Source organism: Lagopus muta, chromosome 3 (genome assembly GCF_023343835.1).
Source record: "Lagopus muta isolate bLagMut1 chromosome 3, bLagMut1 primary, whole genome shotgun sequence".
Lineage (NCBI taxonomy): Eukaryota > Metazoa > Chordata > Aves > Galliformes > Phasianidae > Lagopus > Lagopus muta.
Window position 1 is genome coordinate 36222581 of NC_064435.1, and position 20028 is coordinate 36242608.

The 20028-nt window shown below is 41.9% G+C and overlaps 1 protein-coding gene across 5 annotated transcripts in view; it reads right to left on the reverse strand.

Moving 5' to 3' along the window:
- Positions 1-7778: 7778 nt before the first annotated feature.
- Positions 7779-20028, reverse strand: part of CHD7 (chromodomain helicase DNA binding protein 7) — a 126780-nt gene continuing 114530 nt past the window's right edge. For 2 of the 5 annotated variants that reach the window (XM_048939907.1, XM_048939906.1), the window contains 12 exons: positions 19773-19845; positions 19496-19550; positions 18543-18771; positions 18173-18381; positions 17356-18033; positions 16739-16899; positions 14907-15134; positions 14234-14677; positions 13482-13703; positions 13029-13169; positions 12427-12531; positions 7780-11637 (listed from right to left, as the gene is read on the reverse strand). In XM_048939907.1, coding sequence (XP_048795864.1) covers positions 10684-11637; positions 12427-12531; positions 13029-13169; positions 13482-13703; positions 14234-14677; positions 14907-15134; positions 16739-16899; positions 17356-18033; positions 18173-18381; positions 18543-18771; positions 19496-19550; positions 19773-19845 — 3499 coding nt within the window. In that variant the 3' untranslated portion in view covers positions 7780-10683. Of the gene's footprint in view, positions 11638-12426; positions 12532-13028; positions 13170-13481; positions 13704-14233; positions 14678-14906; positions 15135-16738; positions 16900-17355; positions 18034-18172; positions 18382-18542; positions 18772-19495; positions 19551-19772; positions 19846-20028 lie in introns of all 5 variants that reach the window. The other 3 variants (XM_048939908.1, XM_048939911.1, XM_048939909.1) reach the window with 3 other exon arrangements.

The following is a 20028-nucleotide window of genomic DNA, read 5'->3' on the forward strand; positions in this document are numbered from 1 at the left end:
CCAAAGGACTGAGGGGGAGCACAATTGTTGGCTTCCAGCGTGGAAAACTTTGCTGCAAAGGAGAAGGTATTATTGGGTTCATGGAGCATGATAGTAACAATAATAGGCAAAAATTACAGCAAGCAAGAATAAGTCAAAACACAAGTAAAGAACAGCATGGTTTGTGGGATCATCACCTCCCAAGACTCTTAGGAAAATTAAGCAAATAAAACCAGAAGAGCACTTCATCCCCTTATACAGTGACGGACTTGTTAGATGTCCAAAGACTGCTGCCAGACCAAGGCCTTCTCTTTCAGTGGAAGAGGAGAGAGAAGGCTGAAGGCAGTGCCACAGTTCTGGGCAGCAGGGCCTGTGGAAGATGCCCATCTGAAAGGCTTTTCCTTGTGTCACTAATTATTCAAATTTTTTAATGCAATCTGTCACAGCTGTTTGGCCCCCACCAGCCTAGTGCATATCGGAGGCACACAGCCAAAGTCTGTGGATATAAGTTGGAGCTATGAAAAAAGCAGGCCCTCTGTTTTTGCCCAAATATACTGTGCTTTGCAAGGGTGACAATCCATACAGCTTTCTCTATATGCACACCACTCTATATTCACAAATGGCTGGAGGACAGTCGCAGAGAATGGATAAATCCCAGCAGTGAGAAACCAGAAGAAAACAAAATCTTTTAAAAGTGCATATGCTGTGTACATGTGTGATGTGTGTCTTCACAAAGAGGCAAACGTGCACTGATAAACTGGTGTAATACAGTTCTTAAGGATTGACCCTCCAGTAATAAATCAAGGCACACAATCCAATAATTTAATAGGATAATTTAGGTATTTTGTTTACGGTTTTGATGCTCTAATTTCAGAACCCAGCACTGGGATGGCTTTTACTATTGGCTTGCATGTGGCCAACTTTCTGCCCTGGGATTCTAACACCAAACACAGCTCCCAGTAATGATATTTATGACACTCATTTTTATTAGCTGTTCCTCCACCAATTGTTCTATGAAATGCCTAAGCCATAGCCTGGCCTTTAAAAATTGCACACAAACACGTGCAGGCTCTGGCATTCTTTCTGTGTACCCACAGGCTGGGCTGCCTACACACAGGCCAGCGTGCTCTGTTGTCTTCATGTTTTGCTTTGCTGACATTTATGAATGCCACTGCTGAGTTAAAGAAAATTTTATTGGGCTAAGAGAGCAGGATATGGTGATGTTCATTACTGGTGTAACTCCTCATTTCATTCATCACAGCCATAATTAATTTTCTAGCGCAGGTGTAGACTGAGATTTAAAGCCATCCTCATGAAATAAATTAGCCCCTTTCCTCATCATATTTGGAGCTTCCTATTGTGAATACACTCCAGGTGTGATAGAGAGGCAATTTATGAGAATGAAATCTCATCTGCATGCTATTCCTTGCCCTCTCTCTGGTGATTTTATTATGCCAGGGCACCTCTTCCTATTTGTTTAGAGGGCAGGCTGCATTCGTTATCAGAAGTTCAACAGGTTGTTTAGCACACACTAATGCACAGCGGGGCTGAAATGCATGGCACCCAACAGCCAGTTGAGGTCTGCGGCTCAGGGATGTTACTGCACATGGCAGCTCAACACCAAGGAAATCCTTAAAGCAGAGCATACCATGGTCAAGGACTCAAATCTAAGCCCCAGACCAGTCCTGTGAGAAGCTGGGTACAGCAAGTTGGGTGTGTGAAGCGTGGTCTGATCCAGGTGCCAGCACACCTCTCTGCCTTCAGGCTGGAGGGTGGCACGGATGGAAACATAAAGAGGGGATGGATAAACCATGTCCACCCAAAATGCTGTGGCTGAATCCATTCAGATGCAAAGGCGTCCCTGTGAAATGAATCAGCCCCTTTTCTCATCTTAGCTGAAGCTCCCTATGGTGGATATAATCGTGGCAATGTGTAAAGAAAGCTGCAGATTTCTGGGAATGAGCATTCAGCTTTGAGGGAGCTCGGGAAAGCAGAAAGGAAGAGGAAAGGTTTTTACAAAGTGTTGCAATGCAGTGGCAATACACTGAGGCCCTGTGTGGGAACAGGCCATAGGAGAAAAGTTTCCACCTTTTAGTTGTGTCAGAAAAGTCCAGTTCTGAAGTTGTCCCTGTTGGAGGGACGGCAGAAGCTTTTTGCACAACGCTGGTCCCAAAGCCTGCCAGTTTGGGAGGGCTCTGTCCTGGGGAAATCTTCACCCTTCACCTTCATTCCACATCCGTGTCCAATCTGTGATGCACAGTGACCAGCGGAGCAGATCTCAGACGAGACAAGGAGGACGTTCTGCTCTTTCAGTTTCAACTGAGTTGAAAATACAAAACGGCGCAGGTTTTCCCTTTGGAAAGGGGAACTGCTTTTGGTTTTCCAGCAAGCTGGGACGTAGCTAATTAAAACAGCACCTATCGTCCTCACATCTCATCCTCACCACTGAACTTCTAACCTGACATAAATACATTGCATACTGTAACGTGTTTCTCCCAATTATTAACCTTGAACATGGCAACCTATAAATCATCAGCGAAACAGCTGGTGCTCAGCATCGCCCCAAAGGTGTACGATACGATCACTTTATATATATCTTGGTATGCAGACATGAAAAATTCATTGAAGAGCTCGGTATCATAAGGCTTATTGTAATGAATTTTCGTAAAAACATAGATCATGCTTAAAATAGGTGTCCACTCATTATCACGTCGCCATTTATATCTTCCTGAATTACGCGTGCGTGGCTTGGCTGATTTCTTAGAGTCAAATGTGATTCCTAAACCAATTTAGACCAGTTTGCCAGTACTTCAGGGTGAGATTTTCATCTTCATGCCTTTCATTTCCAAGAGCACCAGGACTCCACTTGCGGAATATCAGATGGGTTAAGGATTGTTCCCAGCTGGAGATCTCACCACAACACTTGGTGTTGCATCCGTCGCTGCCAGGATTTCAGCAACTGCCTTCAGCACTTTAGCTGTGGGGAAGATAACTGCAGTCACATGAGATGAGTGCAAGCAAACAAAGAAATGGTGTGACTGTAAACCAGTAACAAAAGCAAGGGGAGTAAACATACCAGCAAACAGGATGTAAATGAGACCTTGAAAATGAGCTTGCACAAACAATTGGAGTAAAAATGTCAGGACAGAACCTTTAGCAACGTGGGAGGCCGGAGGTCACCTGGAAACATTTTGGTCTTCAGGACAGAATCCTCACCTTCCCAACAGCCAAACGCATGCATGCAGCCTGGGCCAGCTGGGCACATGCTCTGATTTAAAGCAAACCAGCACCTGTCCACTGAGCACCAGAAGGTGACAAGTTCCCACCCTACCCACACCTGGCAGTGATGCTCTGGCTGCCTGTGTGCCAGTCTGAGTGGCTGATAGCAGGTGATGGGAATCACGAGGGAGAGGCTCTGCATGTTGCTACCAGTTCACGCCATGAAACCATTATTTCCCTATTGGCTACAGAAGGCTTTTGTCACCTTGGCTCCCTTCCCACCCTCCTCTGTCAGAAGACATGAGTTATGCCTGTGGTGGGACAGGGAGAGCTTTGTACCAGCACATGCAGCACCCTCCAGATTACAGAATCAGCCAGGGAAGATTTTCCCACAGCTGCTGCAGGCCCCCAGGCACCAATGCAGCACGCAAAATGCACCGGTGCAAGCAGGGTTCCACCGTGCCTTTTTGCATCAGCCCTGTGCCAGAAGGGCACCGTGGCCACCTGGAATGAGGGTGGCACATCGTGGGATTCCCGGGCAAAGCTGGTTCTAATTTCTCCCGTGGTGACTTTTGTTTGCTGCAAGCAGCAGACACAATGAGTTCTGCACGCAACCCTATTGCTCATTGGTCATCAGTGAGATCAGTGGAGATTTAATTTTCTTTTGCTTGCTCACAGCATATTCTACGTCACCTATCAGGAAGAGCGAAGATAAACATAAAGAAAAAGAAATTGCTCCACTGTAGCTTTCAGATTGTTTCTGTAGTGCAAATAGCAAAGGCTGAGCAAGAAAACCAGGGGATCACTGCACTCAAACGTTGCTCGGGTCACCACGGACACTAAAGAGGGATCTACATGACCCCTCCATGAGGAATAACTGAAGCACATAGCAGAGACACACAATTTGTTCCAATTTAGTTAAGATCCTCTTGGCACGCCAGCTTGAAACTGCTTTAGGAAGACTTTATTGAACGGTGTGCAAGAGAACCCATTCATCTTCCAGCCTGTGTACAACCAAAGCTGCTGGTGGAAACTGCTTCCCAATTTCTATCCCAAGCCAGGTAAGAAAACACGTAGCTAGGAAATAGCTGCAGTCAAATGCCACACGTACTCAGATGCTGTCACTGCACAGCGTGATCCCCGTTCGCCCCAGCAGAGGAGTTGATCCAAATTCACACTGGAGGCTGTTCTGGGGAAAGGATGCCAGGAGGAGCTGACAAGCACGCGGTATTTAGCAGTGTGCGCTGAGAAAAGGTGGAAAAATATTTTGGTGTCTGCCTCTTGCAGCTTCCCGAAAATTGCTTTTACTCTCTGGGTTAAATATAAATATAGGTAAGAAATGACAGCAGCTCTTCATGTGGCAAGGAAAGCTAACAGAGCAATGGCAAAGCTCACTCAAGTGAAACACGGAGTGATTTAAAGCCAGCAGATGCCTTTTTTCTTCTTCCGAATGCTCCTTTTTAGTGCTGTTGTACGGAGCCAATGACAGAAGGTGCTCCTTGGTAGCAACTGGTGCTTGGAAGGCTGGAGGGAAGATCTTTCATTAAAAGAAATGATAAATAAATGAAATAAATCCTGCCACTCCACTCCACACCACCACCTGAGCTTCGGGCACCTGAACTGGGTGCAGAGCCTTCGTGTCTGACCCAGGCATGATCAAAGGAGCACTGAGAAGCAGCGACGATGACCAAATCCAGTGCCTGGTGTTACCCAGGGACAGGGGGGTGGCACCCAGCACTTGCACCCGAGGAACTGGGAGCTCTCGAGGCACGCTCGCCCAGGCTTTGGGAAGCTCTGCAGCCTCACAAAGCGGGCACAAAAGAGCAAGCATTGCTTGCAAAACAAAGCGCATGCCCCACTGGTCACCGGAGTGCTACAAGCTGGAATCAATGCGAGGATTGTGACAGCTGAGAACAAATTCAGCTATGTTTGACAACTTCCAGAAAATATTGGCAGAGGACGGGGAGCCTGCACTGCCCAGCAGCACCTTTGTGAATTGATTAGCCATATAGCAGATGGCAAGCCTGCTGCAGACTGAGACAGCAGAAGATGGCCAGTCTGGCCGAGGAGAACTTGAAGAAGGCTGGGAGGAAAAGCACGTCCTTGTGCTGACAGCCCCCTCCATACCTCACAAGTGTCAGATGCGTGGCAGATGAGGAGCAGGACTGATTTTTAGCATTTTCTTCAGTTCTGACTATTCATCACGAGCACCTGCCCAGCGCGTAAAACAGAATTACGTAGCTCAATTTAAACCCTTCATTCTTTCCATTACAAAAATACTTAAAGAGAAAATAAAAACACTTCTTTCAAAATATCCTTCTGAGCAGTGTTTGTGCAGGTCAGTTTGGAATCAGCTGGTACGTTTGGCAGAACTTGTTACATGCTCTTTATGAGACTGCACTTGCCATGAAAGTTTGAATTTAGAAAACAAGTTCTGGACAAAGAGCAAAGGCTTTGCTTCCCTCCTTCTGCTACATATTTTTGGGAGGGGTTTGGCACGCATTTGGGGAAAATTCATAATTCTAATGGTTTTAGGAAATGCCTGGGGCTATTCAGAGCCTGCACAGCTGCTCATCAGTAGCCAGCCATGGCTGAAGGAGCAGAAACTATGGATGGCAGAAATATGCCATCTTTGTCTGGTACAGAACAATGCCTCCGCAGTGAGATACAATGGATGTCTCTTATTTTCCACTAGCCTTTAGAAAAAAAAAAAAAAGGTGGGGGGGGAAGGGGGAAGAAAAAGGGAAAACGAAGGATCCCAGTTTCCTTGCAGGGCCTCTGAGCTGAGGGAGCACCATCAAAATGCAAATCCTGCTCAGGCCCACAGCAGCCAGAGCCCACAGGAGGGGGCCGATGGTGCAGAGATCCCTCAGTGCCCTACTGGGCACCTCCAGCCAAAGGGCAAAGCATCGCAGAGGGGAAGAGCTGGAGAAGCACTGTGAGCAGAGCCGGCCACTCCTCACCCACAGTGTGCATTGCCTCCAGCACTAGAGGGGTTAACCTCATGGCCTGCTGCCATTCAGCTTACAAATGAGACTGCCCAAAAAACCAACAAAGCCAAAGCTTGAAGTCTGTACACTGGTTGGGCCAATAGACTCACATAGAAAAAGTGGGAACGATAAACAAAACAACATAAATGTAACTTACACAGCGAGATGCCCCGATCTGCTCTTACATCTCCATGCTCTAAGCAAGGTTCCTAAATGTGTGGTTTGTGTTTTAAAGTGGGCTGCAGTTACCAGGATTTTAATGAGGTCTCTGACTCGTGACTGTCACTGGTGTCTAAATTCTGAGCAAAGACTGACTACGAATAACAGACTGCAAGCTACAAATGTTAAGCTATTGCAACACAAATGGCTCCAGTGATTAAGATCTGACGGCTTTACCAATGTTGACTGCAATTTTATGCAAGGTGAAAAACCTAAACTATTCATTGATATGGACTTATCCCCTTTTAGAAAAATATTTTTCTGTAGTATGTTATGTTATCCTAAATATTTGCTGGTTTGCATCAAATCATCGTCAAATTAACCAAGCTGCACTCAGAGAGCACTGGACATTTACTTCCCATTTGGAAATGTTTCGATTGCTTCCAAAACACTCATCAAACCTCGCTCACAGCAACTGCCAATCTGTAACAATCCACATCCTGTGGGAATTTTAATCAGAGCAGCTCACTCAAGCTGGTGATTAGAATACCTGCCCAAAATGCCACATTTCAAGGCCTCTTGAAGGCATTGCTTCCAGCCAGAGCCAGCACTCCCCCATCCAATGCAGCCAGAAGCGGTGACAGGGCTGCAGCTCCCAGCATGGGCATTCCAGGGCTCAGAGCCCTGGGTGCTTCCTGCTGCCGCCAGAACCAGCCCTGACACCAAGGGGAGAGCTGAAGTGTGCGACGTGGGGCAGCTGGAGCTCTGCACATACAAGCAGTTTGATAGGCAAGATGAAATTCAATGGGAAGCTCAGCCCTGGAAATGCAATTGATTACCTCTCCCCATCCCCCAAACTCTTGTCTCTCAAATGAAAGAGTGCTTATTTTGCTGCACTGAATTGGAAAGGTCCTCGACAGAAGAAAACTACGTGCTGTTCCAATCAGTGATACACTTGTACACAGCACAGTTTTTGACACTGACATGAAACAAGAGACCAAAGCCAACAGAAAATACTTTGGACTGATTTGGGAACTTGTCTGCTACATCATCAGTGAGTTTTCAACCAGTTCTCCTCAACAGCCTAGGTTTATAAATAGGATCATAAGATCTCTCTTGCAAATTCTTAGAAAATATGTCCTTAGAAGCCTGAGCAGATTTGTTGTTGTTTTGCTGTTTCTCTTGGCAGGGCTGCAAGCCACGTACCCAGGAAAGGCTGCGTCAGCATGCAGATCATTCTATACTTTGACACAGATACACGCTCCTCCAAAGTCACTTGTACTCCTTGACATTCCCCATTAGCAATTCTGTGACCATAAGGGAGGGGTCCAGCAAAACACAGGTACTGGCAGAAGGCTTCCAATCGAGATAGGCAGGGAGGTGCTCTGGCTGTGAATCAAGCTGAGAATAGCATGTTCTAATCATCTTAACGCACGTAAGCTTTTATTCATTTAGACACACTTTAAAACTTTGTGAGAATCACTGCAATAATTAACATATTAAAAACTCTGTCGTATCAAAGAAAAACCTTCATATTTTCATGTAATACATTTCTTGGACATTAGATGGCAATCCCCCCCACTTCATTTTTCATACCAGGTGCCCATACCCACCCCTTCCAAAATCAAAACGCTGCCTTCTTTCCAGCAGGTGAGCAGTCTGCTGAACCTGGAGGAAGCAAAGCAGCTGGAAAGCAAGCGGAGAAGCCCGGAGACTCCCCACCATCACAGCTGCTACAGCAGTTCTCCAGTTTCAGTTTTGCTTTGAACGGGAAACACAGATGAGTAATAACTGCTTTGAGGAATGCTTCAAATAGGGGTAACATTCGCTTACTATGCCCTTCGGACACCCCGTGTCACAACTTGGATGTTTCAGTGCCAAAAACCTGCAGGCAGAAGTAGGCAGTTACCTGAATTTCCCCCTCATTTTGATGGAGGAAGAGGGTTAGGAGAATGAAAAGGGTTCGCGTGGCATTTAACAATATAATTTCTATTCTTGCCAATTAAAAAGGGGCCTCCCAAGGGATATCATTAGTCTGTTTAAATCTTTGCTGGGAATTATAAAACTGAATTTAGAAAAGGGCTATTTTATATCAGTATGTGAAATACACACAACAGGAAGCACCTAGCCACATTTACAGGGGAAGTTCTAGAGACAGAAGACAAAATAAGACACCAGTCATTTAAACAACTTAAATAACAGATAGAATGGATTCAACACACCAGATCAAGTTAATATACCTCGGCCTTCAGCCTCTCACTTGTTGTCATGGCCTACGTGCAATGTTTTAGAGAGAGGCAGGAATAACACACCTCGTCAACTGTCCAGCGACGGACACGGCGGGAGGAAATCCTTCCTGGCCTTCATTAACTCCGTGTGATCTATTTAAGTGGCACCACGAGACATTCTGCCACCTATTCATTTCAGCAGTGCGTGTCTGTGATTCATTCACACCAAATTCTCTTCCTAAGCTTTCATTTCTCGCCTACTTTCGTTGTTTGTCGAACGCTCCTTTCAGGGCAAGTTCACCCCTTGTAACACGTCCTCCTGACGGCTGCGTTCTGGCCTTGCAGTACTCCTTAATTCGAGCTCTTGTGCAAATTCACAGGGGATGTGAGAGGGTTGCAGCTCTCCAAAAGCACAGGTAAAATTAATCATAAGACAGGGGTCCACCCACAGCTGGCTACTCAAATAGCTAATTTTTCATGTACTCTACTGCAGACCTAACCTTTTATCCTCACTATCGAGACGGTTGTGTACATGTGTGTCAAGGTGACAACAATGTGAAAACAGAAGTTCTCAAATGGTACATTATCTCCAATATCAAAGGTCACAAAAGGGTACAAATCGGTAGCTCTCCAGAAGAGACGCTGGTTTTTATGAAAAGTGGGTCAGTTTTAGTTTCATGTAGGTTGTTTGACACAGTGGTTTCTGGCATCACAAGCTCTGGTCTACAGGATACCACAGAGCCTTTGTATTCCTTGCTGTCACTACAGCATTGTGTTTTTCTACCCATTAACCAAGGATAAATGACCTAGATATTGTGCCTATTAAAGCCTCATTTTTCTTTTGCCCTTTTGTTCTTTAGTGTACCATATTATCACATGCTGAACACATTTTAAAGTATTCTCAGTCTCTCATGCCCCTTTTGAAGGAGTAAAGTAGGCTTTTTAGTGTGCTTTTCTGCAGAGTTACTTAGAGTGGAAAATATGAAGGTAATTCAGGGTTTCTCTTCCTGCCTAGTCCCATGAAGACAATAATTTCAGCATTTACAGCCACTAATCTATTAGGGAGTATAGCAGAAAACGCTGCAAAAAGCCACAATGCAAATATAAAACATCAACACCAGTTGTGATGTCCCTAAACGCTACATTTTATAATTACATCTCTGCATATCATGGGTCACTTTTATTAAAAGCATCATTACTACAGTTGGCAGCAATTTACATCTTATCTTACATGATAGCAGTTTCCAAAGAAAAAAAAAAAAATAAAAAGACATCACAACAAAGAAAAACAATACATTTACAAAGTCATGTCTGTAAACTTCAAGGCTAGTTTAGAGTTGAGGTAATGCTGTTTAGCTTTGTGGCTAAAGTAACAAAGTCCTTTAATTTAAAAAAGGTACCTGATTTTTTTCTTTTTTTTTGTTTATACCAGTGCATTACAAGATCACGAGACGATTAAACTGTAGCTTTATCCTGTAAGAACCTTCTCCGCGGGTAAATTTCCAAAAGGTACTCTTCACATTCAACAGCTGCCTTATTATTGCTGCGTCTCAAGACAGAGACAGTCACACTATCATGAAGATTGTCAGAGAGAGAGTGTGTGTGTGTGGGTGTGCGCGCGCACGTGAGCGGGTGAACTCCCATACAGTCAAAATGAAGCGCGAGTACGATATGTATGGTAAATTTCATCTTGACCTTCACAGCAAAACAAAATAAAAAATAAAAAATTAAATATATAACTTCATCCTTCCTTTAAGCAGCACTTCCTTCTATTAGTGCCACTTGATTACAAATTGCTGCTTTTCATAATACCAATGGTACCAAAAGAAAAAAAAAAAAGCAGAGCATTATGTCAATTTCCTTAAAAAGACATGATCACCTCTCAAATTTCATCTCTCCTAGGGATAATAAATAATGCACTGCACAATACTTAATGACCAAGATACCTTTTGACACATCTGTATAACATGACTTGAACTTTTTTTTTTTTGCTACACTATGTTACAGAACAGCTTATAAAAACTAAGTATGGACATTAACTGTGAGTGTAAACAGTAGGACTACCACTTGTCAAAAGTTTAAAACACTTCAACTGTAACTGGTACTGGTTATTCATCATTTTCATTGTTTTCTATTTCTTCCCCCCCATCAAGTGAGTCTAATTCTTCACCCTGTGCTATTTCATCTTCTAAAACGGAGGAATCTGCAGTTTTATCAAGGCTCTCCTCTGCATCACTGCCTTCCAGGTTTTCTTCATCTTTAAAGGCAGTTCCTTCAGTTTTGTCAGTAGCCTTCTCTTCGTTGGAGCCCACTGCATTCTGAAGTCCTGCTAGTGCTGGGAAACCAGGCAGAGTCAATCCTCCCAGTCCCGGAGGTAGAAACATAGATGGATAGAACAGGCCAGGAGCCATGGTAGACAGCAGGAAAGGATTGAAGGCCAGAGGGTTTGTGGGCAATCCAGTGTTGGTGGTGGTGGTAGTGGTGGCAGTGGCGGTAGTCGCCGCAGTAGCAGCACTGACAGATCCATTCGCAGAGTCAGTAGCAGAAACAGTGTCTGTGCTTTTCTCAGAGTCTTTGTTCTCCTCTTCATTCTCATTTTTCTTCTCTTCAGCTTTTGAAGCGCCATCCTCAGTCTCTCCTTGACCGGAAGCAGTAGTGGCATTTCCAGTAGTAGCCGTTATTGGGTTATTCAACAATCCACTTAGTCCAAACATATTGGGCAATCCTGCCATCCCTGGCAACATCAGAGGCAACATGGCAGCCGGATTTTTAGCATCCCCCCCAGCAGCAGCAGCTGTTGCTAGCCCTGGCGGAAAGCCCATGAGGCCTGCGAGCTGGAGAGACTGCAGGTTCTGTAGATTCTGGAGGCTGGTGAGGTCCATTCCAGCAAACAGACTGTTCATTAGTAGTGGGTTGATTCCCGAAGTTGATGCTACAGCAGCAGCTGCTGCAGCTGCTTTGGCAATTTCACTTTTTGGCCTTCTTCCTCTTCTGCTTGCTCCTTCCTCCCTCACAACAGGTCCAGTGAGAAGACGGTCAAACATAGACTCTGGAACAAAACCCTGGCAAAGGGATGCAGAAAGGAGTTTTATACTCTATTAGTTTTTGTAGCTTTCAGCAGTTAACTAGCTATAATGGAAGAAATTGAAGGATTTTATCACATTATTTTTTAATTCGAAAAGCAGTTTGGTTTTCAACCCTGGTAAATCATGAGTAGCTAGCTACTAAAGTGAGCAACACTAGAACACATAAGGAAAACTGCAGAAAACAAAGTCACATGTTTTGCCTATTTAAACAGGGTGGATCAACAAATCATGCTAAAACACCATAGCTCATTGTACTTCCCCGTGAACTCCAGTATAGGGAGTGGCATTTTAAGAAGTATTTGCAGAACTGTGCACTCTATTTTCAAATAACAGTTTTCAAATAAAAGGTAGCAAAGCTAGCTTTTTGATGCTACAAAGTACCAAGGTGATTACTCTTTCTGCTATGCATGTGAAAAACACCTAATTTAGTAGGTGCTTAATGTACAAACACCTGTATTAAGAATTGCTGCTTACTACATGAGGAAAAAATCCAAAATAATCAACAAAAACAAATAACTAATGCTGAAGGTTACTTTGCTATACCTGATTTTTCCATAGACTGCAATCCCACTCTAGAGAAGCCTTCTATCATCTTTCCCCTTAGCTGGCAAACTCCCATCCTGACAATACAATTTCCTCAGCTCAGAACTACTAGCTATGAGAAAAAGGACTTAATCATCAGTGCTTGCCTGCAGAAATTTACACAACCTTCAACTTTCCCGTGCTGTAACCTAGAGCGAAGCATGGAATCAAAGTTTCACTTACAGACTGTTTAACAATGTCAGTCCAATCTGGAGCAACAGCAAATTCAGGATTTTCTTCTAACCATCTTGGCAAGTCCTTCATTGGAGGGGCCATAGCTCCACCCATCTAATGCAAAAGATAAGATATACTTAAAAACACAAACAAAAACCAACCAACCAAACAACCCAAACCACAGAACTGCTACTGTTCATCTGTACATTTTCCATTTGTGCACTTTCATCTATGCAGGATGAAAGTAAAGAATTTCAATTCATATAGTGGAAAACCGAACTGAAACTATCTAATGATATCAGAATTGAAAAGACCACATTTAAAAAATACAGCAAAATGTCACAGTCCAGGCACTGCTAGTAATTAAATTCATACCTGATGCAAAGAAATATGCTATACATATATATATATATATATATATGAGTTGCCCAACTTAAATGACTAGAATGAGCTAGTAAATTAGTAAAGGAGAAATCAAAGATTCTGAGTGACAGTAAGAATAAATGTCAGTGCCAAATTAAAGTTTTTAAAGTTCGGAACAGAAAGCCTGTTCTCAACATGCAAAAACATTATTAAACAATTCAAACAATTCCATTGAACTTAGTTTTTACCTTCTTCCCATTTCGCTTATTTACAACAGGTACCCTTTCTTCTCCTGTCAAGGTGTTTATATCCAGTTTATTAGGGTTTCGACATCTGTGTCGTTTTTGTTTCGGCTTCTGAAATGAGGAAAACAGCACATCTGCACTCTTCTGGAAAGAAGAGAAATATGTTGTTTTTTAGCTTTTCATTCTCTTGACAAAAATAAAGAATTATGACACCCCTCCTACCAAAAATTTTAAGAAGGGATCAATTACTTTACCCTCAAAAAAATATTTTCCTGAACATACATAGAAATCCTGGTGCCTCCTGAGTGCTTAGATATTACAGTAAATGTGGCTAAGATGGAAACCTCCACTGAAATCCAATGATTACACCCAATTTGAAGAAATTTATTTCCATATCTGTAAGATTAACTTCCTTACTAATCTAATACAACTACACTTTTAAAATCACATACTTACTGGTACATAACTTGGCATATCTACAGTGTAAGTAGGATGCAATTTAAGCCATTCAACTAAGTCCTTGTTTTTGGGAGCATCTTCTCCTACCAGCCTGGTCCCATCCTCTAGATTGATTACAGGGATGCGAGTGTCTGGATCCAGTTGACCAGGAGACGGAATGTTCCTTGCTGGTAGGGCCTCCATATCTTCTTCAAAAGCTTTGGTCACTTCTGCATCCTCCTGAAAACATTAACACCAGCATTACTTCTCACTTTAAGGCAGCAGTTACCTGGGAGAAATCACTTCAAGGACTGAAGTTAAAGGCTCAAGTCAGCAGTTAATAAGATTTAAATGTTTCCACTATGTAAAGCAGTCACATTAGGGGATTTTGTAAATTTAGAATCTTTGAACATTAAAGAACAGACAGAGCAGTTCTCATGCATTATCACTTAATGACCCCCAAGATCTTCACTTCCTACAGAAGAGAGAAGGTAAACTTAAGCCTCAAAATATGTATGTTATAATATACTATATTTCAAAGGAAAAAATGTCTTTTTGAAAATATGAGCAAGTTAAAAAAAATCACAATCTGCTATAGTAAAAACTTGGTATAAGCAACATTTTGTTTTGTTCAAAATTAAATACAAAGCAAAAGCTGGCTGGGTAAGAACTGTACGTTATTATTTGCTAGAGTATAACACTACAAACTCACATTCAGAAAGTACTAGACACAGAAGAACAGATAGGAGACAAAAAGGTTGTTGTCTTACTACAGTCAATGATGTCCGTTTGTTGCTCATAAATAACAGATCAAGCCCTTCTACATTTTTCCTCCTTCCTCTCCTCCTCTTCATGGGCGGTTCTCCATCTATTAAAGAGCCATTTAGCAGATGCCTTGTGGGTGTGCGTGAAAGACCTGCTTGCAGCAGCTCCATTTGAGTTTTAAAGGCATCAGACACGGGTGTGGAGACATTAGGCAAGATAAACTTTGAAGTAACAGATGAAAAATTTGAGGTAGAACTTGTTGCCTCTCGTGAGGCCTTTGATAAATCTACAACCTTTTCTTGTCCATTTTCTGAGACCACCTGAGACTCACGTAACTGGGCAACCATTTCCATAAGATTTCTTCTTTTGGCAGCTCTCTCAGCCTCGATTTCAATTTTTCGTCTCCTCCTCCTCCTCTGACGTGGAACCGATAAATTGAGTGCATCTTCCTAATGAAACACAAAGATTTCCAAACATTAACACAGCTCTGTTAACTGCACTGATTTTGCAATAGAATGAACACGTAACTCAGAAAACAGAGACTTTACTGTACTCAAGGTAACACTGCCTTTTATTTTTCCTATTTCATTCAAAGGAATGCTATTTTTTCATATTATGCAAAAATAAGTGACAAAAGATAAGAAGCTTTCTGTACGAATGAGAAGGATGCAGCCTTGCCTTTGACAACTGAGGAGAAGCAGTGATGTCTTCACTGCCGCTGATACTGGCTTGACCAATCATGGAGAGCTCTGCAAAGCTCCTTTTTTGCAGAGGGCTGTCCACAGCTGTTGGAGTATACCCAGGTATGAGCCCCTGGAAATCAAACATCTGGCGCCTATTTACTGGCCACTTCCCTTTCAGCACTGCTTCACAGATGTTGTCTAATCGGTTGATCATTACTCGGTCCTGTGCAAAGGAAAAGTACATAATGAACCTTTAGTGCGAAGGTTGCCTGTTAAACTCAAATGAGTGCAACTACTCTGTCTAGTTCAGCAAGGCTTAAGAAGGACATTAAAAAACAACTATTTCTTCCAGGCTAGGATAAACTGATCGCCTGAAAAAAGCTAATACATAGGGAATTTTGTGGAATAGAACTAGAATTTAAAAACAGCATTTATATTGAGATGAAGAAGGAAGACAGATGAAATTGTCTGTTGGACAGTGTACAAACGGACTTTAACAGAAACTCACAATTGTTCTACGCTTCTTACTTGAGCTGTCAGCAAACTCAACAATTTGGAAGGGAAAAAAATCAAAACATCTGCAATGAGTGTTTTAAAACTGCAGTTCTTGAGATCCAAGAGGCTGGATCTGCAATTCTGTCCTAGGAAGTGGATCCTCATTAGCGTCACTATTAATAAAGTTCAACATTATGAAACAAGCACCAACCTAGGGACATCTAATGAATGTCAATTTTCATTCCACACCCATTATCACTTCAAATTTCACTGAAGCGTGTACACTAAAAATCTCTGATTATGTGTATTAGTCTACTTATCATGAATCTACATAGATTAGGGATTTGTTTTTACACTATAACTGAAATAAGATTTTAGTTCATGTTTCCAAAATACAAACTGAAAGCAAAGAAGATTAGTATAATTCTTTTCCATTTTAGTATTCAAATACATTCCATGCTAGCCTGAAGTAGTAGAAACTTCAAAACTATGAGAAATACTGCTGGTTAGGGAATATGAGCACCAGTTAGCTTCCTGAACAGCAAAACAGCGCAAAGGCCACTAGCAAATCTCAGCAGCTGCAACAGACTGCTTGCTTTCTCCAGGAATAAGCCTATTAAGAGCAAGGTCCCCCCACGCCCTACCCCACCCCCTCCCAAACCAGATGGCCCTGTTATGGTGATTAGTAAGCTTAAGACTATTACTACTTTATTTCTCTCTCTGCCCTTACTGCAAAGGAGAGTACTAAATTATGTACGGATTTATTACGATGTTACAGTTTGATATTTAAAAAAAAAAAAAAAAAATTGTGTTAGATATATTTCTGCACTGCTACCAAAATAAGATATAGCTTTATCCTATGTAAAATTGCTGCCTGTATTTACAGGACACCTTAATACATCTGTCAACATTACATAATGGCTTAGATCATGTAGGTCACCAGTACCCTTTTTCCCATCCCAAACTGAAAAGGTGATCTTGCAGAATCTCTGCTCCCCTTGCAGACTGCACTGCAGACGAAATCCAGAATTCAAAGTCATAAATTTGCTTCCATTAATAACGGCATAAGAGGTGTCATTCTGCACTCAGACAGTTGCAGGTTTACAAGGAACTCATGTCTGTCAGCAGTGCTGTTTTACAGTAAAGCAATTCTGTTCATTTCCTTCACTAATTTGTACACAATTGAACAATAAAAAGCCATTTCAAAAATCATTCTCAGAGTAAATCTCATGTTCACTAGAAGCACAGAACTGAACAAACCTCTTTTTGCAGCACATTTCCCACATATTATCTGTACTGAAAACAATGCATCCCATCCTACCCGCAACCAACCTTAGGCCAGAAAGAAAAGGCAAATGTTCTCTCATGAAGCAGCTGGACCACAGAAGGATCCCCATCTTCCATGTAGAATCCATCACGCGTTTCATCCCTTGCGGTACTCATAGAGGCATTGCTTTCTTCATCAAAATTCTTACCCTGAGAAACTGCTCCTGCTGAACAATAATCATGACCAAGAATTAACTGCAAAAGTTCCCAACCATCCAATGTCAGCCTCAATAGATAGGTTAAGACAAGCATGTTTGATACCATTCTTCTAACTCGGGCTTCTGTTCTATCATTATTACAACAGAGTCTTAGTCTTCTGCACTTGGAACAGAAATTGTGCTTATTAGATCAGTAAGTTATCTGGGAAATCATCCCTCACAGGGAAAAAAAAATCCTACTAAAGATGGATTTTTTTTAGCTTTTATGGTTTGTGTTTTTTTTTTTTTTTTTTGATAGATTATCTGGCCACCTAGATACATGGAAAAGGAGAGAAACTGCTAAACATAGCCTATCCAGGCTCCAAAACAGCTCCATGCATGCCACTTACCAGCTGGCACAAATCTGAACAGCTGTAGGACTCATGCTAAGCTAAGTGCATAGGACTGACCTGACCAAAGTGTTACCTTCAGGTTGGGAGGACTCTTCTGATTTGTCATCATCATCCAGTTTCTCCTCTTCATCTTCTTCTGAACCTTTTTCAGAAATTGATTTTGGGTCTACGTCTGTACTCATTTCTATATCTTTCAATTCACATTTAACAGAGCCAGTCTCAGCCTCAGCATCACAATCCTGCTTAGTGTCTTTATCAGCAATATCTGTTTCTTCCTTGATATCAGATTTTTCTTTGGCTGCTGGATTTTCAGATCCTTCAACTTTAGACTCCGTTTGTTCTGTACTTTTTTCTTCTTGTACTGGTGTGGATGGGACAATAGGTGGTGTTTGACTGCAGCCAGCACCCACAGGGTGTAGAGAAGAGACAGTATTTGCATTACCCGTCCCTCTGTTTTGAGCAAAGTTTTTGTGGGCCTCAAGAAAAGACAGCTCAGGATCATTCAGAATGTGATAATCTGTCCTACTGACTCCATGTTTAGCAGCACCAATCAGTAAGTCTTTGTCATGTTTACCACACTCCCACCACTCCGGCAGATCCAAGCTTGGTTGGCAAAGCTTTAGCCTCTCCCCCAGCTGTGGGTGATGAAGAACCTGTTCACGGATTTTCCGTAACAGCTCTATGCGATATAAAGTTCTGGAAGCACGTTCTTCTGTGATCGGTTCAATCATAGTAGAAAGATCAGGAGGCTCTGCAATGACATCAGTTTGTAGTGTTTAACATCAACTAGATGTACGCCCATCTCTAAATCATTGCGCCTAGGAATCAAGTTTCAATAACGGTGCCATCTATTAGTAGTCACATCCATTTCTGCAGTCAGTAAAACTTACCATCATCTGGCTTGACCGGCATTCGGCACACTCGTCTACACATATTCACAAAGCCATTAAAATACTTCTCCAAGCTTTCATCGGACTTTTTATCAAGCCTGGCAAATGCTCTGAATTGATTCCAGTCAAATTGATGTTTTATAGGATCAAAAATAATTCCAAAAGTAGACACTACACGATAAAAATCGGCTTCTTCTCTTCTTGTCCATCTATTCAAGGAAGAAGGAAAAAAACAGGCCACTTAGTTAAAGGCGAGCCCGAACAGTTTGGATACCCCCAGGCCCATTTAGTTTATACTTTCAAAGCAGAAATACTGGCAACACACAAAGTTAATTGAGATTTAAAGGAAAAAATCACTGAGAAAACTCACTTTTGTCGTTTCTCAGTTATTATAGCCTCCCTTTCTGCTTCTAGTGCCCTCACTTCTTCCCGAGGCCGACGTCTCCTGCGGTCAGTCTTCATTAGTGCCTCTTGCCTCATTTGTTGCCTTTTATAGCTGCGCTGATAGGCAGTAATGAGGCGACGCAGACGGGTAGTCAGGGTTGAAGTGTTGGGCCAGTAGAGTTGGCCTAACTCAGAATTGCTTTCACTGTGCTTGTCTAGAGAATAGAGAAGTATTTGTGCACTGCAAAACCACCACTAAACATTTCAAAGTTTCTAAGGCTAAAACTGGATTCCTGTCTGATCAGATAAGAACATACGCTTCATTAATATTGGTGCAGAACAAATTAGAAACAGGATAACTACACTGGTAGGAAATAAAAAAATAGAATAAAACCATCTGACTCCACAAACTCAAATGTCTGTGAAGCATTTAAAGATAACTATCAGGTATTATTATTCGATGTTATGAATGCAAACATATTATGAATACCTTTAAGTATTTAAATTAATGCAGTAGAGCTTTAAATGCGTTACTAAGAAGATCATTCCATCTCTGTGAAAACACCTATGCTTATGATTTACCACTTCATTATTTTCACTTAAACTTGGCACTTTTCCTCCATGCCGAGGAACTTATCTACAGCAACGTCAAGATTATCTCAGCAAAAGCATCAGCAGCAGCATAAAGAAACATCCAGTTTTTATCATCACAATTTTCTACTATGTAATTAGAAACCCAGAAAGCCTTAACGAGGGATTATTCAAACATGGTAAATAATTGTTTTGAAACACGTGAAGCATGAAGAGATTTGGCACTAAGAAGTTTACCGTGATGTTTTCCCAAAACACAACCCATTTCTTCATGTGCTAATAAAAAAGTCCACCTTTGCCTAAGTGGTCTGTTTTTGCTTTTTCAAAATTTCTTTAGTATAGTCTTACTTGGGTGGATTTCAATGGACTCTTCTTTGTCTTCTGGAGGTGAGTTTGCAAATTCCTTTGGGAGAAGACAGAAGTTATTTTAGTTTTCAGCTTTGACCATATGTTATTGTTTGCAGAAAAAAAAAAAAGATGTTATCTTTCAAATACAGCAGAAAAGTATCTTTGTAAGGCGTGTTTATCTGGTGGTTCACAAACATAAGAATTACACATTAGGATAAACATGGAGTGTCAGTTATGTTTACGAACACTTATAATTACAGAAACTTGAAGTTCTTACATCAATTTCATCCTTGAAAGGAGTTCTTGTTGGCTTATATTCTGGATCTTCATCCTCTCTGTCGAATTCACCTCTAAAAAAATATTTAAAATAAACAATTTAAATAAATATTGCTTTTGAAAGGTAATTTTTCTGGAAAGAAAAGCAAAAAAGCTACAAAAGCCGTCAGAATGTGTACCAAGCTACACATTTATATTTCATGCTCAACCGTGTAAGCAATTTTACATACTTTTTACATTATGTGATCACTTCAGAT